The sequence below is a fragment of the Protopterus annectens genome, chromosome 4.part1 (assembly GCF_019279795.1).
Source record: "Protopterus annectens isolate FY-2018-M chromosome 4.part1, PAN1.0, whole genome shotgun sequence".
NCBI lineage: Eukaryota > Metazoa > Chordata > Ceratodontiformes > Protopteridae > Protopterus > Protopterus annectens.
The window spans coordinates 385,827,778-385,854,882 of NC_056734.1; the positions used below are offsets into that span (position 1 = coordinate 385,827,778).

General features: G+C 37.6%; 1 protein-coding gene across 1 annotated transcript in view; it reads left to right on the forward strand.

The window, feature by feature from the left end:
- Positions 1-4,345: 4,345 nt before the first annotated feature.
- LOC122801216 (5-hydroxytryptamine receptor 3A-like) overlaps positions 4,346-27,105 on the forward strand; it is a 153,819-nt gene continuing 131,059 nt past the window's right edge. Inside the window, exons 1-3 of the mRNA XM_044070770.1 lie at positions 4,346-4,444; positions 7,475-7,519; positions 23,339-23,448. Coding sequence (XP_043926705.1) covers positions 4,346-4,444; positions 7,475-7,519; positions 23,339-23,448 — 254 coding nt within the window. The remainder of the gene's footprint in view (positions 4,445-7,474; positions 7,520-23,338; positions 23,449-27,105) is intronic.

Consider the following 27,105-nt stretch of genomic DNA (forward strand, 5'->3'; position numbering starts at 1 on the left):
GGACAACCCTCTTCTTCTACCTCCTAGCAACACAATATGTGAGGGATGCAGTTACAGTAAGAACCTAGAATCCTTGCTGTCTCAATCACAAGCCAGTACATCTGGCACTGAGAAGGCTGTCTGCGCAAAGACCAGAAGTACCTCACCTCTAACATGACCCACACCTGTACAGTAAATTCCTACATATGTGGAGGTTCTAAACAAAAACATACCTAAACAAAAGAGACCTCTGAGGCAAAAGCACACACACACATCACAACCCACTGCACCAAGCATCACACATGCCTGTGTCTCACAGCCTTTAAGGACCAGCCGCAAACCCAACATATTAGTCATAGGAGACTCTACTGTGAGACACACAGATGTGCCCCTCACCAGACTAGCCAAGGGGAAAGTCACGGTATGTTGCTTGTTAGGTGCTAGAATCCACCATATCACTCATGCACTCACGTCGCTCAACAACAGGTACAGTTATGACTGCCATAGTCCATGTTGGTGTGAATGACTTGAGACATACCTCTCTGCACTATATGAAGAGAAACATGATTGAGCTCACTAAATAAGTGTCCCAGGCAGGTTTGCCCCTAGCTTTAAGCAGCATCCAACCGTCACCCAGAATGATGCCTCAGTACAAACAGAAAATGACTGACTTTAACAATTGGCTCAGTTTCTGGTGTGATTCCAAGGGGATCCAGTACCTGACAGCCTGGGGGGACATGATTGACAGACCATGATGCTTTGCCAGAGATGGCCTTTATCTGTCGCCCATGGGATTCAGGCTTCTGGCAAAGGCTCTTGCCTCCCCCATAGTGCCTTTTTTAGGCAAAGTCATGAGGAAAAAATTACCAAAGTGAAAATTTCTTCTAAATGACATTTAAAGGTCATGCTGCTAAAAGCTAGGAGTCTTAACATGAAACTGCACTCATTGCAAGCATTCCTCATCCTGGAAGATGCTGACATTTGTGCAGTCACTAAAACTTGGTTCAAAGCTGTGGATAGCACCCAAGCCTTTCCAGGTTACTTGTCCAACCAGGTTCAGACCCCAAACAGAGGGCTACAAAGCCAAAGGAGGTGGTGTTTCAACATTTATCAAAGACATACACGCCTCCAGGCTGGTCAAACAGTATGATGTACAGCGGACACTCCAGGTACAGTTAACTAGTGACAAAACACCTATTCAAATCATAGCTAGCTACAGACCCCCAACCATGACTCAGGAGGCCCACTCCACCTATTTGGACTGACTTGAATCCATCAAGATTCAACCCTCTACCCTGATCCTGGGCGACTTTTACTATCCAAGCATAGAGTGGAAGACCTGTTCTAGCTGAAACACAAATGCCCAGAGATTCCTTGACTTCTTCAGTGCCAATGCTTTGGATCAGCTAGTCGACACCCCCACAAAAGGTGAAAATATCCTGGACCTGGTACTAACCAACATGAGTAGCTGTTGTAGCACCCCTACAGTGTCATCCTCCTTGGTAAGATCTGACCATAAAACAATCACTTTTGAAGTCACCATCTCTTCTGCCCCCCGCCAGGGTGGAACAAAAAAACTTTTCCAAAGCTGACTACAACCTCCTGAGAGCAGGTATAAGCAGCTTCACAGCCACCATCCCTTTAGTTGAACCAAGCACTAATGTCCAAGCCTACACTAAAAAATTATATGAGCACCTATATAGCTGCATAGACTCAGTAATACTTGACAGGACCAAATCATCTTCCTCAAGGAAGAGTAAACCTGCCTGGTGGACAGCAGCAATAAACAGACTCTATAATAAAAGGAAGAAATTGCTGTCCAGGACCAAGAAAGAGCAGCTGCCAAGTTGGAAGCAATCTCTCCTTTGTCTCAACAAGCAAATAAGATCACTGGTGAAATTTTCTAAGGCTAACTTCGAGTCCAAAATGGCCACATCCACTAAGGACAATCACAAGGCCTTCTTCGCATATGTCCGGACTCTATAAAAACATGGTATACCTCCAAAAAATTACCCAAGAACCTTTTACAGCCACTGAAACATAGCTTCAAAACTCACATCTCATGCTCAACCCAAAAAAGACTAAACTACTACTTTTCCCCCAAAATCCCTCTCATGAAAAAATAAAATTTAAAGTCCTCTCTCTTGATAATACAGCCACTGAAGTTACCTCTCATAGCAAATTATTTGGGGTGATAGTGGATGATAAGCTTACACTTGACCTGCATTTACAAAATTGCATAAGAAAAACTCATCATAAACTAGGGATGCTTTACAGAGTTAAAAACTTTTTCACCGACCCAATTAAAACTACACTTGCCACTACTTATCTCCTCCCCACACTTCTTTATGATGCTCCCACCCTTACTAACCTCCAGGCTTCACAAAAAATTAAAACTTGAACAATGCTATGACAAAGGTGCTAAATTTGCAACAAATACCATTTTTATAACCCACCACTGTATAGCACTAAAAAGCCTAAATTAGTTACAACTGCCTTATCAAATGGCATATACACAGCGTCTTACCACCTATAAAATTATCCAGCATCCACCTGCCTGTCTAGCACTAAAAAACATTCTACACAACTATGTTCCCAGTTGATCACTGGGATCTAGTGAACAAAAACTTCTATCTGTCTTCAACCCTTTCAAATCTGCTGGGCATTGTCTGTATTCATATAGGGTTGCTAAGGCCTGGAACTCCTTACCTGTATCCATCAGGTCAATACCCTCCCTCCCATCTTTTTAAACCACTCTGAAAGACTTCTTAGCTAAAATCTGTCTCTTTTCTTGCACAAACCCAAGATAAATTATATCCCTAAATGTGAACAAGTACATTTTCCTTCCTTATACCTCCTTACTCTCCCTTCACTTACCTCCTTACTTCTATCAAATTCTCTTCCCTGACGTTCTCTCCAAATATACCATAAGCCCATGCTTCCCTCACTTCCTATTGCAATTCCTGTTTGTATTAGACTAACTTAGCTTTAATTTCTTTACAAACTGTCTAAAATTTCTATAAATATTAAATGATTCCTAACCAATGTTTTTATGTCATCGCTAATTTGTTGTAATTATTTAAATTTTAGATGGTTTGTTTTATTTATGAAGATTGTAAAATTATTGTTCTTAAAATCTTTTGTAATAATTTGGATCTTTCCTTCCTGGGTCTGTGCTGAAAATGGGCTTCTACCCAGTTGGACTTTCCCAGTAATCAAATGTCAATAAATAAATAAATAAATAAATACATAAATACATTAACATTAATGGCAATGTTATACTACAGCTATCCTTTTTTTTCCTCTATAGCACAACTTAAGAAGATTCCAGGAAGATGTCACCGCACCTCTTATTCTTGAAAAAAAGAAAGAAGGTTGCAGGCTTCACTAATGAAATCACATTACTGTACCTCCCATCCTTAAGGAAAAAAATCCTGCATTCTCCCTTTGATTGTTCAGCTGCTGTACAGACTGATTTAAAATGCTTACTGAGGTTATAGTTAGTGGGGCTGGAGTCATTCCCAGATTTGGGTCTCTTGCTCTTCACCCTGCAGTCTCCTGCAGTTCACAGAGCATAAGATGATGTTTTATTGTAACTTCCATACTTCTGCCAGAAAACCGTCACCATACAGTGCATCATGTACTGAACAGGAGTGGCGGTTGAGGAGGGCACAATAGGATACACACTGCTATGCACAAAGAAGTTTCCCTGACTGGTGGGACTAAATGGGACAAAAATGCTTGAAAAAAAAATTTTTTTTTTACAGTTCCGAAATCATCTCCTGCAACTGCAGATTGACATTGTCTATTACACTACTGAGCATACTGAGTCAAGTGTAGTTTGGAAAAAGAGAATTGAGGGGAGTAGGATTACTGAATTCCTTCTCCAAGACTCTAGGAAAGGGAAACAAATCTCCATTCCATTCTGTGGAATACACTTTCCACGTCTGTAGTAATGGCTCCTTGTTGGTGAAATAATGGGATAAATCCTAATTATGGTCTAGTTGACCAAGTGTGATTAGTATATTGGGAACTTTATGGTGAGGTATACAGGATAGGCATACCTCTCTTAGGAGGTGATGAAAGTGTGCTGTGCGTCTCTTTCTAAGGGAACTTCAGAAAGACAATGCTGGGCTTGGAGGGGCAGGGAAGATGTGACCAACCTGTGAGGCCAGGACAGGGGCATGTTCTCATAATTACTTGGCATTGCTCACCCAGCTTAACCTACACACTGATGTCAGCACATTGCAGGAGAGCAAAGGCATCCAGATATGGAAAATTTCACAATAAAAGAAATAATAAAACAAAAGGGAATGTAGAAAAGAAAATTAGTAAGACAGAAGTTAAATAAATAGAAAATGAAGTTATGGATTATCTGCAAGGTGAAAGATTTAATGTGGAGAATCCAACACAAGCAATATCACAGCATGATGGAACAATGAGTTCCCAGACTAAGGTGCAGCAGGTAAAGCAGGAGGCATCTGAAGGAGATTTGCCACATGTTCATGTTCTGGAACTTTCTGTAGGAGACTGGTATGAAAGTCCAGTTGAAGTTGCACAGCAAGGGAAGGAGCAGGGAATGGGAAACTCTGACACAGGTAATCCTTCAAAGTGATGGAGCAGTAGGTTCCCATGTGAAGGGTTAGCAGCAGATGAATCAGGGTGCTTCTTAAGAGGATATGTTATTGAAAGATGTTCTGGAACTTTCTGTAAAATACATTACAGTGACCATGAATCAATGGCAAACCACTTTGCCGGTGAGCCATGACAAAAGGCAAATTATTGTCCCAGGGATAAGAATCTTAAGCATTTAGTGTATAGTGACTCTTTGTCACTACTGATGTTTTGTCTTGCTCTTAACCCATTAAGCTTTTACTTAACAGATTTGGCTATGGTTAGAATTTGGCTCCTAGAAACTAACCTTGTTTAAAGGTTTCTCATCGACTTTTTTGTGGATGCCATAAAATTGTATAGTTCATTAGATAAGAAGTTAAAAGCACAACTACAAATGGTTAAAACTTTCTTAGATGATATTTGAATGGCATTTGGTTCTAATTGTGCAAAAGCAAATATTTAAAACAGGAAAGCTGCAGCATCAATAAAACATGAATCCCGGACAAGAATTAGATATAAAAGGAACTTAAACTGGATGGAATGTATAAATATTTCAGATTAGATGAAGGATCAGGAATAAAACATGAGCAAATGAGGATAAACTCAGTAGGGAATACTTCAGTAAACTAAATATTGAAAACGGCCTTGACATCTAAGAAGAAAGCCTAAACTATAAATCAATTTGTGCTTTCTGTTCTAACTCGCAGTTTTGGAGTGAATGGCTGGCCCCAAAAAGTATTGGTCAATTGGCCAGGAAAACAATAAAAATGATTTATGCTTATCAAATGATATAATAAAAAACAGTTTATACCCAAATGATATATTCCTCACCCTGAAAGAGGTACGGGCCTCCTTGAAACATACAGTATTACATGTACAGATCTGCATTTGTGGGACTACATACATATCTGCTGATCTCACCAGATCCAAACATAGTGAAAGTTTTAAAACATGAGGTGAAGAAGTCTAAGAAGACATCTTTGCTTGGTTTAGCAGAAGCATTTTGGTAAAAAGTGGAAATGGAAATTAAACCAAATCAGTAGGTTTGATTCCCTCAGCCTCCATTGCCTAACTGTTTGACTCTGAGCAAGTCACTTAACCAGACACCAGTCCCAGGCTGAGTGTGAAAAACCTATAGAGATCAGTGCTCTACCCCTGAAAAACACAAATACAATAACATAAAATAAATACAACTAGGAGTGAATAAAAATCAGTCAGCAGCTGAATGTGCCAAAACAAAAGAAACTATATAAGGAAAAAAATCAGATGAGAGGGAAAAAACTGTAAAAGCCATAAATATTATAGCAGATATAGAGATTTTGTAGAACAACCTCATGTTGACCAATATTTGATGCAGGAATGGTTAAGAGGAGGTGAAGTGAAACCAAAAGATGAAAGGCTAATAATGGTGGCCCAGGACAGTGGACTACATATATGCCAGTTTGCAAAGTCTGTTGAAAAAGTGGGAGAAACAGACAAATGCAGGTTCTGAAAAACAGAACTGGAAACAGTCACATGTTGTTGCTGGGTGTGATACACTCATGGTAAAGGATCTGTATAATGAGAGGCACAATAACATAGCAAGACTACTGCATTGGGGGTTATGCAAACACTACAATACAGAACTAGCTGAGAAGTATTGAAAATATGGAGCCCAAAGCATTATAGAGAACAATGAATTGTATATCACGTAGGATTAGCCATTACCAACAGTTCAAAAAATAGATGCAAGAAAGCCAGATATAGTAGCCCATGAAAAAAGACAGAAGTAGCATTGATGATTGAAATTGCTACACCTAGTGATCACAGTGTTTTACATACAGAGAGACACAAAGTCATAAAATATCAGGATTTGCAGGCAAAGTTGATAGCAATGTGAAAGAAAGCTAGCCAAACAGTTCCAATAATAGAATGTGCAACAGGTCTAATACAAAAGAATTTAAAGTTGTATTTATATATGTTACCAACACATGTGACCCTGTATGAATTATAGAAGGAGGCCATTCTGGCCATATCACAGGTACTGAGAAGAGGATTCTTGGCTACCATCAAAAACTGAAACAATACTTAGTTCCGAAACTTTAATCATACCCTGACTTAGGAATGGGGTTCATTACCATCCTGGTGTTAGAAACTTTAACATACTTGGAGAAATTAATCCAAGGAGGACATTAGGGCTTAGAGGAAGTCTCTCACTAGGTTGCAGTGTGACAGCTCCCTGTGAGGTGTATCCTGCTCTATAGTACTGCCAGGTGACGAGGATTACAGCCTTGCAGATGGAAGGATCTCTGCATGTAGGAATCCCTCACAGCAGGGGGCACCAGGGCACCTACTAAGGAGCTATGGAGGATGAGACTATAGGGAGCTGTCAGGGTCAGCAGTGGAAGATATGAAAAAAATAAAAAAAAAAAAACGATAATATTGGGAATATCTTTGAACTGTTTGTACCTATCAAGTCCCTTATGACTCATACAAACTTGGAAACGACAGGATTGCATCAGAAATTTGCAATTCATGAATCCTAGCCAAATTATACCAATTTACTACTGGAAACAGAAATGCAGAAGCAGCAAAGATGTGAGTACAAACAAAACAAAATTCAGTAGATATAGACCAAGCAATTAGGAAGGGCTTGAAGCAAAATTTGGAAAATGCGTGGCAAGCTTAAGCCACCAAAATAAGCAACATCAAATGTTTCTGAAGTGGAGAACAACTACTAACAATATGGCAATGGAGTGGCTGACCAGTCTTTTTAATGAGTCATAGATGAAATCTGTATGCCTTTTTTAATATATGATGACCTAATAACAAAATACAATAATTGCTTAAATTATGTTCTGCACAACTTTATGGTAAAACTTTTTTCTGTTTTTCTTTGAAGGATGAAAAAGTTCAGCTACTTAATACATTCATATGGCTTTCAATGGTAAGTAAATTAATATATCTCTTTTTCCGAATATGTTTACTATGTAAACCTTAAAATGACTGCATAAATAGAGTTGTAGACCTATAATATAATCATCAAAACATTACTATCTAGAAAGTAATATTTATTAATTTGCTGTATTTCTTGGCAAGGTTATTTTGAGGGGTAAATGTTTCAGTCTTGATCCAGAACGGTCCTTAGAGTAACCATCCTCATGCTGTATTAATGAGGAGAGCACAGGAAGATGGATGAGAAAATGGTGGCTTGAATAAGAATGGCCTCTTTCTGACTGAGCCTCCACCAATGAGCAATCAAAACCAAGCAGTACTACAAAGCAGTAAATTCAGACTTGGAATAGAAAAGGAGAACTAATGTTGAATATCATCAGCATACAACTGATAATAAATACCTCTCTCAGTAGCGAGCCTTCTTAGTCACAGCATTTATCCTGTGAAAAAAATGGAAGCCAAACCTAAATACTGGGGTGCCCCCACAATCCAAAAGAAAATTAACTGGAAGAATTCACCCCACAAATAATCCTTCAGAATTTACTCATATGATAACATTTAAACCACTCAAGTAAGGTATGAAAGTAATGCAAAAACATGGCAAGTGGTTGATAAGGATTCCAAGTCCCATGTTAACAGAAATTGCTGAAAGATGAGGTAGGAGCAAGATTGAATATAAGCACTGATCTCAATGCCATAAGGAGATCACTGACCATCCGAATGAGGTTGCTCCCAATACTGTGCTTAGACTTAAAACTGAACTGATAAACATCTAGAAAGTCATGAGAAGTAAAAAAAAAAATACATATGTAAATATATTAATTTATTAAGAACCTTCCTGATAACATATTGGTTTTCTGAGAATGGGGGTGATCAATGCTGGTTTAAAGGATGTAACATGCACCTTCCTTTCTCTTTGGAAAATCATTGGATCCAGTGATCCAGGGCAAGACAGAAGCAGCCTTGTAAGACAGGGGTCCTATCCACAGTATGTAGCATGCAAAGATGAAAGTATTGTCATGACCTCATCATAGTTCACATAGTTAAACTCAGACCAGCAAAAAACAGGATAATCACTGAAAGACCCAATGTACAAATGTGCTGCAGAGGATTCTATCTGAATATTGTTTTTCCCCCTTTTAATCTTTTTTTATTGCACACTTTATTATCTCCATACAGTATATTACATTCACATGCAGTCCTCATGCATGGTGCAACATATTTCATCAGCAATTGGCTGCTTAATTTCCTATCCTATGCATATTTGCCTGCCGCCTTGACTTCCCTTTGGATTTTCTACCTCCTTCTTCCTGGAATGTTTTTTTTTTACTTCTGTATAATTCTAATACTACCTTTAACTTATTTTTCATCCCCCCTTCCTCAATTTAGCCAGTTTCTGAAATCTTCTTCCTCAGTCAAGGGATCTTTTGGGTGATGATGCCTTTTATCTTTGATATTCATCAGTCTGATAATGTTCATTTCTCTTTCTTATCAAATGCTGTCCTCCTTATTTATGCCTCATATCAGATTTCCCAAGTACACTCTCCTTCCTTTTGAAATATGTCTCCCCAAATATTCTGCACCTGCTTCCAGACTTGCCATGCCCGCCCACAGTCACAAAACATGTGCATGAATCCTGTCATTACTCCTGACATCTCCAGCATCTAGTATTCACCTTTATGCCTTCCTTTATCAATTTCATTGGGTTACAGACTATCTATGCAGTACTCTCAGGCTATGCACTCCCACCCCATGCACTCTCCTGCATATCCCTCACTGCCTGAATTGTCTTCTGTCAGTGTCCTGCAACTCCATTTTCCATCCTTTCTCCCTTCCCAAATTATTTCTTATTCTCTCTTCTACTTTGTTCCTTCTTTCCCTTAAGGCTTCATGGATCTGGTTGGTCCTTTGTCTTTCTAACCTCTTCTGTTACATCCAGAGGGCCAGCATCTCAGTTTTTACCCTTCCTTTCTTCATGCCTGCTCCTTTCTCCTGTTGTCCTCACTGTACTCTTTGTCCAGGCCTCCACTGGTACTAAGCAGTAGTAGTTTGTCCATTGGTCCTCTGGTGTTCTGTAGTAACTCTTTCATTGTTTTAAATCTGTACCCACCATCTTTTTCTCTGTATACCAAATCTTTCTTTTGAGCTATTCTACATCGCCTCCAAATTTCTACATTTTTCTTGCCTCTCTTTGCCCCATCCTTCTGCGCCCCATAGTTTTTTGGGGATTCATCCCATTTAATGCATCACAGTTCCTTTAGTGTTGCTTCATTCATATCCTTCAATAAGCTTTTCCATGTCTTCCTCTCCCTTACTTTCTTTTGCTTAACCTCCTCCTTTTCTGTTTATATCCAGAGATTGATGTCACATATCATTTATAAATGCATACGCTGGGATATGTGATAGCCCCTAGCCTGCTTTTCCTATTCATTCTCATTTTTGACTTGTGCACTTTTCCCCTTGCCTTTATTGACTGTTTCTACTATGTCTTTTGCATTTGTTGTAGCTTTTTGTCCCTAAGGTCTATTTGCATGTTGCAGAGTAGGTGTTGGTTTATTGGTAATATGATCAACCTTGCTGTATTAACTCCTAGGCAATGTATGACCCCCCCCAGTGGAGAGTATCCCCTATCCTTTTTTCCAACTTCCTATATAAGTTTTTTAAGTTTTTTTCATTATCGTCTCTCTCACCATGTTCCCATCATAGAGCCCTATGTACTTTCCAACTTCCTATAAATTTTTTAAGTTTTTTTCATTATCGTCTCTCTCACCATGTTCCCATCATAAAGCCCTATGTACTTTCCAACTTCCTATAAATTTTTTAAGTTTTTTTCATTATCGTCTCTCTCACCATGTTCCCATCATAGAGCCCTATGTACTTTCCAACTTCCTATAAGTTTTCTAAGCTTTTTTCATTATCATCTCTCTCACCATGTTCCCATCATAGAGCCCTATGTACTTTCCAACTTCCTATACATTTTTTAAGTTTTTTTCATTATGGTCTCTCTCACCATGTTCCCATCATAAAGCCCTATGTACTTTCCAACTTCCTATAAATTTTTTAAGTTTTTTTCATTATCGTCTCTCTCACCATGTTCCTATCATAGAGTCCTATGTACTTTCCAACTTCCTATAAGTTTTTTTCATTATCGTCTCTCTCACCATGTTCCCATCATAAAGCCCTATGTACTTTCCAACTTCCTATAAGTTTTTTTAAGTTTTTTTCATTATCATCTCTCTCACCATGTTCCCATCATAGAGCCCTATGTACTGTACTTTCCAACTTCCTATAAGTTTTTTTCATTATCGTCTCTCTCACCATGTTCCCATCATAAAGCCCTATGTACTTTCCAACTTCCTATAAGTTTTTGTAAGTTTTTTTCATTACCGTCTCTCTCACCATGTTCCCATCATAGAGTCCTATGTACTGTACTTTCCAACTTCCTATAAGTTTTTTCATTATCGTCTCTCTCACTATGTTCCCATCATAGAGCCCTATGTACTGTACTTTCCAACTTCCTATAAGTTTTTTAAGTTTTTTTCATTATCATCTCTCTCACCATGTTCCCATCATAGAGCCCAATGTACTTTGGGAACTCTACCTCTTTTATCCCACTTCTTCCCTCTTTCATGTTCCCTTTTCCTAATATAACTACCACTGTCATTCTGTTGTTGCATATGAATCTCACTACTTCCTTAAACGTCTTGAATGTTTCTCTTATAGTTCCCATTGCTGCAACCACATCTTCTGATATTATCCTGCAGTTATCTGCAAATAATGCAGACTGACATTTTCCCCTCCTTTTCTTCAAGCATTGTAAAGTTTAGACTGACTTTCACTGTCAGTTTTCCAATCACAAGTGTGAACAGGCCTTGGGATACTGGGCACCCCTGTCTAGTTCCCCTCTCGATCCTTATCTACTCAGATACTTCTCCATTTATGAGTATGGAGGTTGGCTTAATGGTTAATTGTTAAAAATTTCTGGTTCTTTGCATATGGCTTATATCAAATGTATGATCTTTACTCTTACCTGCTTTTGCTCTAGTGCCTTCCATAGGGATTCCCATCTCACTATATCAAAGGCCTTCTGTAGGTCAAAGAGAACATTCCTACCTTTCCCTTTCCACTTCTGGATTTCCCTCTGCATAAATTACAATGGGACCCACCGATATTTTCTGCCTTCCTTCCCTTAACAAAACCACTTTGCTCTGCTTGTATTATTTTTGGCAATACATCATCCAGTCTTCTTGACAATACCTTTGTCAAACTTTTAAGATCTATGTTAATCAAAGTGATAGGCCTATAATTTTACCACTTCCTCCCTTTCTCTGACCGCCTTTAGGTATCATGGTTATCCTGGCTCTGCTCATATATTTATGTATTTTGCCTGAGTCCTGTATTTTCTTGCATTCCTCCTCTAGGAACGTCCTCATTTCCTGCCTTCACCATTTATAGAACTTTAGGGGACTCCATCTGGATGTCCAGCGTCCCTAGCGTTCATCTTGTATACCGCCTTCCTTATCTCATCCCTCGCCACCTCTGTATTCAGCTTGCGTATTTGTTCTCCGTTCAGTGTATATATATCCCTCTACATTCTTTCTCCAGTTTTTTTCTGAGATTTCTGTCCCTTCCTGTTTTCAATAAATCTCCCTACATTATTCCTTAAATGCTTCACTGGATATCTTTCTTATCCATATGTCCAGCCACCCTCTCGCTCTTTCTTTCTTTGGGCTAGTTCTTGTCTCATCTTTTTGCTGCAATTTCTCCTTCCATACAAACTTTTTTCAGTTCTATGGTGACATTGCCCCACCCATTATCTCTTTATTCTATCTCTTCTTGTATGTTCCCAGTTTGCAAAAACTTTCTTGTAGAAGTCTTTTTCATCCCTGTTTGATGCATATGTTTCCTATTGTCCAGCATGGACATTCCACCCTAACCTGCTAGACGATCTTTGTACCTGTCACATTCTCTATGGTTGTCTGATGCTCTCTACATAAAACAGTTGCTACTCCTCTCTTTCCTGTATCTGACTTGCTGTCCATTTCTCCCTGCAGGTAGTCATAGCATAGTATGTTCTCCCCGTCTCTTATTTCAGTTTTATTTTTTGTAATAGAGTAATGTTGCCACCCCATCCAATTACTTTTTTCTGTATTCTCCTTCTGATAGGCTTTGATAAACCCTCAGTGTTCCACATAATGAATTGTATTTCCTTATTATTTTTCCCCACCACTTCCTGCCATCTGGCATAACTCTTTCTTCAGGCCTACCTCTAAACTGAGCATTCTGTTTTTTGTTATCTGCCTGTGTACAGACCCCACCTCCCCATCCCCGGCCTCAAGATCCAGGCTCTTGCATTTGTATAGGTATCACCTGGACATAAATATTTTAAGATTTTGTTTGGTTTCCTTCCAGTGTCCCTCACACTACTAATACTTTGCAGGCTGACACATACTTCTATCCAGCTTGTTTAGTCTCTCATTTGTCCAACAGTCCAGTTATGTGAACCATCTGATGTCCCATCCTCCCACCTCCTTAGAGCTCCTCCTTGTCTGTCTCTGTTTCTTCTTCTGTCTGTGTTTTTGTGCCTAAATCTTCCATGGAAGAGGTTTCCTTTTCTTATGTGCTATTGATATAACTCTTTCAGTTGTTTCCTTCTCCATCATCGTCTCTTTTCTCAGTTCCTGCTCATCTCTTTTACTGATATGTGGCCCATTTGCATTTCCTAGTCTTGTCTTCTTGCCAGTGTGTGTGTGTGCGTGTGTGTGTGTGTGTGTGTGTGTGTGTGTGTGTGTGTGTGTGTGTGTGTGTGTGTGTGTGTGTGTGTGTGTGCATCTGCAATTTCAGCATCTCTTTGCACTACCAATATCTCTGCATCATCTCCACTAAATCTAAGGTTACTTTCCCAGTTCATGTCTTGCAGAAAACTTAGATTTTTACTATCTGGTTTACACAGTTGTCTGTGATACCTTTGTTTAAACTTTTGATCTTGAACCATCCCTGTTCCTGGTTGTTATTCTGTTTTTCCTGCTGTTATTCAGAATTGCACAGTATTTCAACCATGTAGCTGTACCATTCATTCTTAGTTCTTTTTTTTAACTCCAGTATCACTTTTCTGCTATTATAGAATGTTTCTGTGTAATCATCATCTACCAGCTTTGTGCACACCCCTGAAAAAGGGATAATGTTAAATATGTTTGCTTGCCTTATTATTTTGTTTATTACAGCAAAGAAATTGAAATATGTCAAACATGCTGTCCCAATCTGTGTATCCTATTAGTGTTTCTTGGTTTTATGGTATCACAAATCTCTGTAAGAGCTGTATTAGAAATTACTCCAGTTGACGGTTGCTCACTTGCTCTCTCTTATCATCTCAATGATCCTGATGTTACTCTTTCATGATTATTTTTCAAGAACATCCATTTTTTCTTCCTGTGTTTTTATTATGTATGCCATGTCCTGTATTTTGTGAATCTTCTCCTGCATCTCAGCTTCAACTGTAACTTTCTATTCCTCCAGATTGTACAGCTGCCCTTGTAGTCTTTCCACTTCTGTTTGCTGATGTTCTATTGTTTGGTTCAAGGAGCTCACATCCAGGCCTACTGTAATTACCTTTTCAAACAAAATGTTCAATTGTACCCCCTGTTTGCAGCTTTAAAAGCAGCCATCTGTTCCTCATTTTCTTCCTGCTTTCTCATCTTTCCTTCTGGGTTGCTTTTTTTCTCTCCTTGGGAACTGCCTAGAGGCTTAGGTAGCCATCTTGACTGGGTTCTTTTTTTTCTGAGTATTCTTATCCAGAAAGCACTGTGTCATTTTCACACAGCAGTCAGAGGTAAAAACCTTGAAGTATTAAAGGAGGCTGGGCTGAACAACCTACCAATCACCTGAAAGACTGCTGCAGAGATGTCAATGGACATGTAAGATGCAGTGATATATGAGATCCCCATCTAGCAAGCAGTCCAATGCTGGTCCATTCTAAGACTACTCTTCAGAAGGTGCCTCCTGCGTCATTTTCATTCCAGCCTCCACTCAAGCTTGTGGAATGAATATGGCTCACGGTTAAATCATGGGACTTTCCATGCTAGAAGCCTAGAAGGTACAAGTGTTTGGCCAAGAGTATCCAGAACATCCAAACTGGCTGTACTATAAGCCACTAAGAGGTAATATAGATTCACTTTATTGCTTCCCTCAAGCAAGGGGGATATAGTCAACCCATTGCCCCTCATCAGGCCGCAATAACTGACTGACTACATATCAAGAGGTGATAACTTGGGGATATCTAGCTTGAAATGGAAAAGATAGTGGTCCATCCAAGGACTAGTTCTACAACCAAATCCCTGGTTTCAAGATCAAGCTGAAATATGAAGTAGAATGACTGACCAAATGTATGGGTTGGAGTACAAACAAGCTTGAGTGATTCCAAAGGTCTTCAAATAAGAAGCTGTTTGGTATGTTCATTAGACTTGCCATCATCAAAGCATTGAATCACTTCTGTTCAATCACTTAAGAGCTCTGTAAATTAGGCTGAATAGGAGATCAGAGAAGGTTTGCAGAAGGAATAGATGGTCCCTTAAGGCCTTTTCATCTATCTTTTGCAATCTAGTTGCCAAAGGAATGTCATCAATATCAAATTTGTTAATCACTCTCTTATACTCAGACTTGATCAGAACAATTATCAATAATGCACCCTTAGGTATATAACATATCAAATAATTACAAAGACATCAAAGGTTTCCAACCAAAAAAAAAAAAAGGTCACAGGTCTAAAGTCCCTGAGCTACCAAAAAGGCTGGAAGCTCTGTCCCTTTATTCAGTGTCTTACTGACATTTGCAGTGAGATCTGCATCTCATGTGTAACACAATAGGTGTCCCAGTTGTCCCTGGGTTCCTGTTTCTCTGGAAGTCCAATCTCTCCAGCACTACTCGTCCACAGTTATAAATCTTCAGCAAAAGACCGATACAATATGCTGGATGGATAGATTTATAACCCAGCATCTCTCAGACCTCTGGAATAAACTTCCTTTGCATCTTAAGCAATGCAACTGACTATTTTCTTTAAATATAACCTAGATGATTGGATGGGTAGCCACAAATTTACTCTGGGATTGGTGTGTATGGCCCTTCTGGTAAAATGCAGCATGAGGGAGGACACTGGCAAGGTATGAATTGTTATAAGAGTTAGTTGCCTTGGAATGTCTATGAAATCTATGATTCTGTGATAGAGTAACAAAATGGATAGAATGAGTACATGTGTGATGTTAGCTACAAAAAAGCTGCAACTAGAAAATGAAAGTCTGGGAAATTACAGGAAAGCTAGGAGGGTACTGGAAGGATGGATGGATTTTCTAAAAAATACATATTTATAGGAAAATACTTTGGTCAAAAGAGTGGGAGTATAAAGGAGTGATTAAGAAATTTGACATTGATGACATTTCTTTGGCAACTAGTTGTGCTAACTAAAGAATTTCCTGACAACCATTGACACATGATGGTCAAAAGAGTGGGCCTTACCAACTCCAGTTACTAGATTCCTTTCTAAATGTTCATATAGTGGTTTGTTGTGTGTACAATATGATGAGGGGATGGGGCTTTCTACTAAAAGTAATGATGCTATACTTTTCAGAATTTAGTTTAATCCAATTTTAAATATAGTAATTGTTTACTGTGGAACATTCATTCTGGAAGGTTTGGTGCCAGAGATTGACTTAACAACAACCCCCAGATTGAAGGTGTCTGAACATTTTGTTAGCCAGAAATCTTAGCTCTTTACTTGGAGATTTGTGAAGTACGTGCCTTAAAGGAGAAATCTCATTATTGAGCCCTGAGTGACACAGATGACACTTTTATACTTTCCAATGAGACACCTACAACTCACATCATGTTTGCTATCCATCTTACCACATGCAGGTCACTTTTTAAAGTCTTTAGGTTATGTATGATGCCAGCATGTGGAATAATGCTGAAGGCCATGGCAAGATGAAGATATGCCATGTGTACTGCATACCCACACATCCTAGCCTCAGTCTTTTCTTCAGTATTTGTATTTTTTACCTCAGTAAACCAGGTAATATCTGTTCTAATTCATCCTTAACACTGGATATTTTTGTACCTGGCCTGAAAAATATATTCACATGTATCTAATATTCCCATATCACATTTCCAGTAATGTGTTTTTAAATTAAAAATCATCTTTCTCAACCTTTGTGATGTGCATTAATATTTGTAGAAATACTCCCATGCAAATATTCTAAAATGGTGTGACGTGGCATATCTTGGCATTAAACATGTACTTCCCATGCTCTTTGATTCCTTCCCCCAAAACTGCTTCCATTCCCTCTGCTACATATTACCGTCCTTAAGATTAAATTCCCTGTATGTTCTTGTCACTAATCTTTTCATATATAGGTCATAGGTCTTCTCCCTTCACTTTTATTAACAATTGCAGTACCTGTGAACACGTTTTTCAGCAAAGAGTCTGTCAGTCTCAGGCTTCACACTGTATTAATTATTCCCTCAAATTTTATTTGCAAATACTCTTGAAATATACTTCTGTTGTTTCCACCTCCAGGAAGCCCATTACCTCTCACTCATCAATATCTCCTGGTATAGTCCTTAAGTCTTTCTTTCCCTTCATTGTCAAAGATCAATTTCCTCTGTTATTCTCACTAGTTGGTATTAAACAGTTTATCCACTCGTGGACTCTTTCTTTATTTAACATTTTTCTTGTAAAGCCCTTTGCTTGAATCATTCTTCCCTCCATTCATTTATCACCATGTTACTTACCTCTCAAAGATTTATTTGTTTCCTGTCAATCTTTTCATGATTGTTTTTTCATTATTCATTATGTTTCTGAATTAAAAGAAGATACAATGAATCTTACACTGCTTCATAATATAACACCAGGCCAGGGAAGTTCAACTCTCCAAATTCCTTTGCAATATTACTTACTCTAAGCTACTCTAGACTTACCCCAATCCCATATATAATCAAATATCATATTCTTAAATTACATTAGAAAATTTCCTGGCAACTATATTGGAAATGTCAGAAACATATATAGTAAGAGAGGTATCACTCAAATGCACTATTTGTACTCTCTGTTCTAACTCTTAACCAATCATCTTTCATCTTTGGCTAATATCTTTCAAACTGTTCTTCATATTTTTATGTCTTTATTTATGGACCCTCCAATATTTCCACTAACCATAATCATAAGGATTAATGTATTCATCCTACCTAAAAGAATCATGCCTTCCAAATTTGCCAGTGGAGCACAGTTGATTTCCACTGCATGTATTTTAATTTTATTCACCTCATAACCTGGCATTTTATTAAATGTATCCAGCATTTAAAGTAACTTATGAATATTGTTCTCAGGGCATATCAAACAAATCAATACATCATCTGCAAACTGTGATATTTTGCATTTCTCACTGCAGTTTATACTTGTCCATGTTTGATACCCTCGACACTGCAGGTAAGAACCCTACCTTGTTTCTGTATGTCAGTGGTAATGACATTCTCTCATGTATCTTGACTCTGGCTTTTATCTTATCATATATTTCTCTCAATGCATTCATAAAATCCTCACTACATCAAATGGACAATAATTTTTGCATTCAGTGCTGCTACTCAACCATGCCAAAGACCTTCTCTGCATCAAAACTTACTATCAATATAGAGTCCTTCTCGTGCTGGGCTTTTCTCAGCATCAGATCAGCCTTTGAAATACTGTCAAAGGTCTGCTTTCCTTCAACAAAGTCATACTGATCACTATCTATCAAATTTGGGACTATTCTTGCTACATTATTTGCCCATATTATCATGAAAAACTTACAATCATGGTTTAAAATAGATATTAATCTGCATAACGATGAAAGACTGATAATTCTATTCTTTAACTCTGGTATCTGTTTAGTTTTCAGTACCAAATTAAATAATATCGTCTTACACCTCATTCCTTCTGACAGCAAACTTCGACTCTCATCTGGCAAACCATCACTGCCTAGGTCCCCAGCCTACACCTGAGTTGGTCTCGTAAATGTTTCAGTTAGTTCTTCTAATGAAATTAACTGCATCAAGCTATCTTCTAATGAAATTAACTGCATCAAGCTATCTATTTCTCCTCTTGTAAGCCTTGGTACTCCAAATTCTGGAATAGTTCTGTCTTCTAATTAATTCTCATAGTTTGACATTTGTACAATTGGTTATATTATTTCTAAAAATTCTCTGCTTATCAACTCCTAATCACTACTAATATCACCTTTTCCTCATTCTTTGTATTTATATAAGCCTTTCTTCTTCTGCTGCCTAAGCTGTACTAAAAGTACTTTTTAAGAATCTGGAGAGGTATACTTATCTCTTAACATAGTTTGAAGTCACTCAATTTTTTTTACCTAACAGCTCTTCCTCTTCACATATAATTCTTTCATTTCCTTAATGATAGTATTATCATCACCCCATGACTTATCCTGCAGTTCTCACAGTCCCTCTTCAGCTCCTTCATCTTTCTGTTATAATTCCTAATCATCTCTGCAGTACAGATCCTTACCCACTGCTTTTTAGCTTTGCCTTAAACTCATCCCATTTTCACAATAATGTTTGCTGAATATTTCCATTGGTAGCTAAATGTGCCTTTATAAATTTTTATACCAATGTGTACCTACTTCAGTATTTTAAGAAACAAGTAATGAACCACCACTGCCTCTTGAGACAGGAAAGTACCATACTACAAACCACACATTCCATTAAAGTATGATCTGATACTACTGTAGGGTAGAATTTAACTTCACTTACTAAATATACATGCTCAGTCATTATGCATATTTTATCTGTGTAATCCTTGCCGGGTACTTACCAAAATAATATGTACACTGCCCTATATGCAGTTTAAGAGGTAAGTCCCATTATGTTTATATACATTCCCAATTACCTCTCCATTTTTGGGGCATATATCATAGGAGAATCTCTTCTTACTGTTGCATTACTGGTATCTACATTGTAGTCTTCCATTTAAATTGTAATTCTTTCTTGGAAAGCAATCATTTCAGTCAAGAGCTTTTGAAATTTTACTTGCACAGTTTCTGCTGAGATAATGACAGGCAATAATGTCAGAAGCATTGCACTTAAATATCCCTCTACCCATGCATAACATCCACTAACATCTGTTGTTCATCATCATCATACAGCTTTTCTCCACACCCACAAAGGAAGACACACTCCCCATTCCCAGTACTCTGTTATTAATGCATCAAGTTATTTTGTTCCAAGTGCATTTCCTGCAATGTCACTACCCGTTGTTTCAGTGTCTTCAGATATGTAAATACTTGATGTTCTATAGTCTTGTTTAGACTGGTTAAACTATTTATATTCTGTCATTAAGGATATGACATTTCAAATAATCATTTTTTTCATTTTACTCCCTCTTATTTGGCATACTCTTGATTAATTCAACATCTGTAAGATATGAATTCCAGTCCAGCTATGAATTAATAAAAAATATAGAAAATACTATGTACAGAATGAAACAGTTTTAAAAAAATAATAATATTTGAAATATACCCAACTTTACAGAGGTACTTTGCTTCTACATTTATCCTAAGACAACCACAATCACTAGATATCACATTATGGACACTCTTCATAAATATCCTGTGACAAAAAGCAGGTCCGATGTTCTGTACAATGTCATACCAGAGCCCTTTGCATTTCAAACTATGTGGTACATAATGTGTAAATACATTGTATGCTGTCTTACCCCATTGTTTAGTCATTATACTCAGTATAATGAGTGCAAATACAAATAACTCCACTCCCCCATCCTACATGATTCATAGACACAGTGCCATTAGTGTACTGGATGGTCTCAAAGGTATAGTCTATGGAAGTCCAACCATGTACACTCTGTTGGCAATGTGCTTGAGAAAACAATGATCCCCATCACATAAATAAGTTGCTAATCACACATTGCTGATCAGCATAGCAGCACTATTAAAAGATTCCTTTGTACAGCAGTAAAAAGCTTAATGGCAATAAAACTTTGTGTGGTGCAAGCAAACTTGTTATTAGAACCAAAATTGTTTGTCCACACACAGTGAAGTGAAAAGCCCCACCAATGGGAGCTCAGACAGCACATGATCTCCTCATTACCATATTATTGTAATGACCCTAACTCTACTATGTTTTATAAGGAGTGAAAGTTTTTATGAATCACTGTAAGGTATGAGGGAAAAGTGCAATGCAATATGAAAAAGTTGCCTTAGCAGGTATAATGCATCTTACTAGGTAGCTGCATGTAGTTACTTATATCTTACTAAGCTACCTTTCTATGCTGCATCCTATATTGCTGTCATGTTACACAGCAGTTTCTCCATACCAAGCATGTGAAAGAATAGTACATAATGGTGTACTATGTGCTCCTGTGAGTCATTTATCAGTGGGAAATGTTTTTTCTAAACCACCAGTGACTACAGCAATCCATGTCTATGAATCATAGCAGGTCAAAGCAGAGTATTAAATATGGTGTGCAAGATGCATTTATTCAGCTGCATACTATTACGTATAGCAGAGTCCCTTTTAAAAACCCTGCAGTCACTCTCTTATCATAATTTTCAGTCTTAAACTTCTAATATATTAAATCTTTAGCTGCTAGAGGTAGGTAGCAATATATGCATTTATATACATATATATGTGTATATATAGATATATATATATATATATATATATATATATATATATATATATATATATATATATATATATATATATATATATATATATATATATATATAGGAGCACTTTATAATCTCAAAATACAGAAATGTCGAATTTCAGTATCTCGAGACTATAAAGCCGAATGTTTACAATAGCGAAAGTTCATAATTGCGAATTCGAATATCTTGAATACGCGGTTATTGCTTTGCACTATGTAATGTCCGGGATTGTGTTTTGATGGTGCTCGGTGCCGTGTGTGGATCTAGATGTTATGTCAGGTAAGTGAGTGTTTTGTAAGGGTTTTGAGTTGGAGTTAGAGTGTATGTGAGTGTGCTGACATGTTTGATGTCTTTGTGAGGGACTGGAGAATGTGCGTGTGTGAGTTTGCTTTTGTTTCCTGTTTGTGCGATCTTGGAGTTAGTATATATAACTAGGGGTGTGTGGGGGGGGCACACACTGCTTATGTGTGTATGAGTTGTGTATGTGTGTAGTTTTGTTTGTTTATATTGTGATGTGGGTGTTGTGGTGTATGTGTGGTGTAGTGTGTGCGGTTTATTTGGTATTTTGAATTTCGCGGTTTTGGGTTCGGGATTTTGTTGTTTCAGTGTTTTGTGGATTCAGTTTCATGGTTTTGAGATACTGAAATTCGATATGACAGTATTTTGAGATTATGAAGTGAATATATATATATATATATATATATATATATATATATATATATATATATGGTTCCCTATCAGAAGCCTGAAACACTATAAGCCTGAAAATCAAAATCCTGAAAACTAAAGCCTGAAAATTCAAAATCCCAAAAACCCAAAATCCTGAAACTCAAAATCCTGAAAACACAAAATGGACATACTGACATCATTGTGGCTTTGCTATTGTTAGCCCTGTGGTGTTAGGTCATGCGTTCAGGTAAGTGTAGTTGGTTTTATGTTAGGGCGGTTTAAGTGAGTTAGGGTTAGGGCGCAGGTTAGGCATGTATGCAATAGTGACAAATATTGGGGTTGGGGCGGTTTAAGTGAGTTAGAGTGAGGACGCGGGTCAGGTGAGTGTGTGATAGTGACGGACCTTACGGTTAGGGTTAGGGTCAGGGTCAGTTGGTAGATATTAGTGTCTTTATAGTGAAATATTAAGCCACCCTGTACCCCCCACACCCCCCGTAAATGAAATATGCCAACTCCAAGATTGCACTATAGTGGAAAAAAGTTAATTTCCTAACCTCACTACAATATGTAGGAGCCTGCTTTCTGTTCCACCTTTGTTGTCCAGCCTCTATTCTGGAAGAGAATGATTTCATCAACAGAGAAATGACCCTCATACACCTTCTTCTTCTTCTTCTTTCAGCTTTTCCCAGTTAGAGGTCACCACAGTGGATCACCTGTCCACTCATGATTGGCAGTGGAGTTTTACAGTGTCAAGTTGCCAGCCCAGCACGCAACACAGAAGGCACACACATGCATACACTCACACCTAGGGCCAATTTAGAGTGTCCAATCTACCTACAGCATGTCTTTTGGATGTGGGAGGAAACCGGAGCACCTGGAGGAAACCCACACAACCACAGGAAGGACATGCAGACTCCATACAGGAGGCACCCCAGCTGAGGATTGAACCAGAGAACTTCTTGCTGTGAGGTGGCAATGCTAACCGCTGCACCACCATGGCAGTCAAATGACCCTCATACACCACACTTCATAAATTAGCATTCAGCTTCTCTCCTTCCTCCCACTGGGAGTATTGGTGATATAATGACCTTTTCTGCCATTCTATTAGCCTAGCACATTGGTAATATAATGACCTTTTCTGCCATTCTCTTAACCTAACACATTGGTGATATAATAACTGGAACATTGGTCCTCATGCCTTAGTAACTAGTTATTGAGTGACTTGTCTTGTTAAGCTGAATGTGAAGGTGTGTAAGAGTCATCCACATGCTCATTCATTGTTCATTTGATAACTGACTCTGCACCTGTGACTAGGATTTAAATGAATGAATGTGGGTATTATGATTATCAGATAACAAGAGGTATAGGCAGCTATGGTTATGACGTCAAACTCATCAGTCTGTGGCTAACAATAGTTTTATTTTTCTTCATAGTACTGGCAGAATGAATTCATAAGCTGGAATCCAGAAAACTGCAATGGAATAAGCTCAGTTTCAACAGAAATTGAGAATTTGTGGGTGCCTGATGTTTTAGTCAATGAATTGTAAGTAACTGTTTTAATAAGCAATACAAAGTTGTTAAAGAATATACTAGATAAGAGGAGGGATTTTATAGCTGCAAAACTCCTCTATATTTGAGATATCAACAGTTATTGTCTATGCAGAATTTGTTTATGATCCGCCAACTTTGAAGCTAAAGTCTTATGATGATGTATACATGTTTTCATATGTCATCTTCAAAAAGGTACCTGGACAGTCTGTGGACCATTTAGATGTCAAGGCTGGTTTATTCAGAACAGAGTATACAACATTAAGTTTTGATATTCATTTACAAGTGATCAGTTAGAGGTTAAAAATCACGTTCTTAAGAACAAGGGAATTAGACAAAAAGAATAATCATTACAAAACAACCATGTAGAACATGGTAAGAAATCGGTCTACTTTGATTCACTGAAAACTCATTTCACTAATTTCAATTCACCCTCAAAAAATCACTGAAAGCTCAAATCACTGAAATCTCATTTCACTGAATCACATTTCACTGAATGTAAGTACTGTTGAGCAAATAAAACATATATGCCCTTTTCCCCACTGTGGTGTAATCCTGGAGATGGTATATAAAGTTAGGGGGCACAGCCTCCCACATTGGAAGGTGTGAGATGCATAGCCCCCAACCTCCTTAGCTTTTATATTTATGAATCTCATTTCACTGAAAGCTATCAATATAAAACCAAACGTAGGTGGGGGCAATGCCCCCCACTCCCCCCAATGTGGGGGCTTTGCCCCCCCCCCAACTATATATATTAACTCCAGGATTGCACTACAGTAGGGAAAAGGGCATATACATTTTATTTGGCCAACAGTACTTACATTCAGTGAAATTAGTTTTCAGTGATTTGAGCTTTCAGCGATTTGGTATGAGTATTTTGAAATTCAGTGAAATTAGTTTTCAGTGAATCAAAGTAGACCCAGTAGATATACATCTTGTGATCAGTGGATGTCAGTAAACAGTGATAATAGGAAAGTTATTCAACTCCCCCAAAATCACATGCTCAAAATACTACCACTATTAATTCTTAACTGGCAGTATATATTGTAGTCTGACTGCCATCAATGAAACTTTAAATTGGATGTTTATGGATATGTTGCACCAGTTTAATATCCCCTAGTGGGCCAGAAATGCCCTTCTTTTCTTGGCATTAGGAAAGATTAAAAAACACCTTTACTGAATTATCACTTGTGAGATAGGCAAACTTACATTTAGATTAAGGTCATCAAACCATATTAACAAGTGCATATTTACAAACATTATACATCACATATAGTCTTATGTACAATATAGTTAATCCAACATTACATCAATTATTCATTTCCTATCATCTCTTAAATTTCATTCCTGCTCCAAACATTTTTCTGCATGTATTGTTCCCACAATTTCCATTTTTCTGTGTAATTTTCTCCTACCCTTTTCTAAAGATCTCACTTCCTGTTCTTTTTATCTCTGTGTTACAATTTTTACTACTTCAGATATAGCTAGCTTAGACTTTGATTTCCATTTTATAGTAACTGCTTTTCTGGCAGATACCAGAACTAAACTTCACAAGACTTTACTATATCTGGACAATTCAGATCCTGTAACCCAGCTCAAAAAATAATTTCCTTAGTTACACTCATTTGCCCATGCAGTATTCCTGACAGAGTACTCTGTAAAGTCTGCCAACTGATTATACTACAAAAACATATGCCCCCAGATAACACTTTCTTCCCCATTACACTTCCAGCATCTGCCGTCTACCTGAGTAAAATTATTTGGATTCTGCTTGAGGTATAAATGTACCCAGGCAAACACTTCCAAGTAATCATCCTAAATCTTCTAGACTTGTTGCGTTTGTGGGAGACATACATATGTCCTCCCATTTTTTTGTGAATTGCTTATCTAATCTCTCTTCCCAATCATTTCTGACATCCTCTGATTGATTCCTACAGTTATTGTGCAATATTTTAAATGCCCTACTGATTATCCCTTTTTAAATCACTGTTCTATATTCAACAAAAACTGTCAGTGCAGGTCTTTCACTTAGTATTGCTTTATCCCTTCTCTTTGCCTCTACTCTAATATCAATCCCTGATAGAGGAGGTAATTTGTAGCCTGCAGTAAAAATGTCCTCTTGGTCTCTTCCTATTCTATTAACTTTCACTCTATAATTATTTGCCATGTTAGTCCAAGTTAATTCTAGCACCCTTGCCTATTATCTTTACTCCTAATTGTAGTCATCGCTAGTGGTAGAATCAACTTTCTCCATTCCTATATTGGCTTAGTTCTTAGTATGCTTTCTGCTACTTTATGAATATAATACTCGGTATGACTGTTATTCTCCTTAAGGAGCTATGCCCAAAATCACACTTTTCTTTATTTCTTGAATTTCCCTACTACTTCTTCATCCTCCCTTTTCACTTTGAATTGTAGCTCTCTTTTTCTGTTATGTATAAGAGCCTTAACCGTGTAGCTCTAAAATATCCCTTCAAATTAGATTACCCTAAATCTTGTTCTATTGGAAGGATCAACCTATCCCACTTGACTTTTGCCCTCTTTCTCTTCCAGATAAAATCCTTCAACTCTTTTGTTTTAATTACTATCAACAAGCTCTCCACTGGTTGATAAAAATATGCATGAACTGTGTATAATATTAGATGCGCTAAAAACATTTTACTTCTTTATTAATCTTGTTATCCATTACCATAGGCAAGAACTTCCAGTGTCTCAGTTTTTCTATTATCTTTTGTTTAGTCTCTTCTCACATATCCTTATTTGCCATAACAGTGTCCTTTTTAACCCATACTCCTAAATATTTAATTTCAACATGTCCATGTAAATATGGGTATTGTGGAACCAATTCATGTGTGGATACTAACAGCTGTAGCCTTTGTTTTATCTTCATAATTTATCTTGGAAAAAAAAAACGGAACTGTGTCAGAATGTTCCACAATACTGACATGTACTTTCCTTGTTATGTCAAGCACAAAATAATATCATCTGCAAATAAAGCCAACTTTTCTTGAATACCCTTGAATACCATACCAATTATATTCTTGAATGTCTGAGTCTCTTATTTTCTTTGCCAATGATTCTAAATATAACGCAAATAACAAAGAGGACAGAGGACACTCCCACCTGGTTCCTGTGATCAGACAGAACTTACTAGACAGAGAATCCTCACAGTTGAATTTTTGCCTCCAATCCCTCATATATCCTCCTAATGAACATTATTATTGTATCAAAAAATGCTAACGTTTCCATTGCCCTACTCATAAAATCCCAGAGTAGTCTGTCAAATGCTTTCTCTGCATCAAGACCAACCAGCAACAGAGGTATTTTTTTATATTCCGCTTCTCAGAAATTATGGCCACTTAATAATTACTTGGAGAGCCTCTAGCATAACAGCTTTATTGCTGAAAAAATATCCAGTCTTGTTTTTGGCCTTTTTTGTGGACTGGACTTGCTCGATGGGGAATTAATAAGAAAATTGAGCAAGTGATTTCTCATATCTAAAAATACTGCATGCTAAAATCATAACATTTGATTGTGCACCAGGACATTGATGATAACATTTTGGATTTGTCAAGGGTTAATATAAAAATTTCCAACGTAAATAAAAGATCACTAGGAAATTCCTTCATTCAGTTAGCACAAAGAAAGGTTT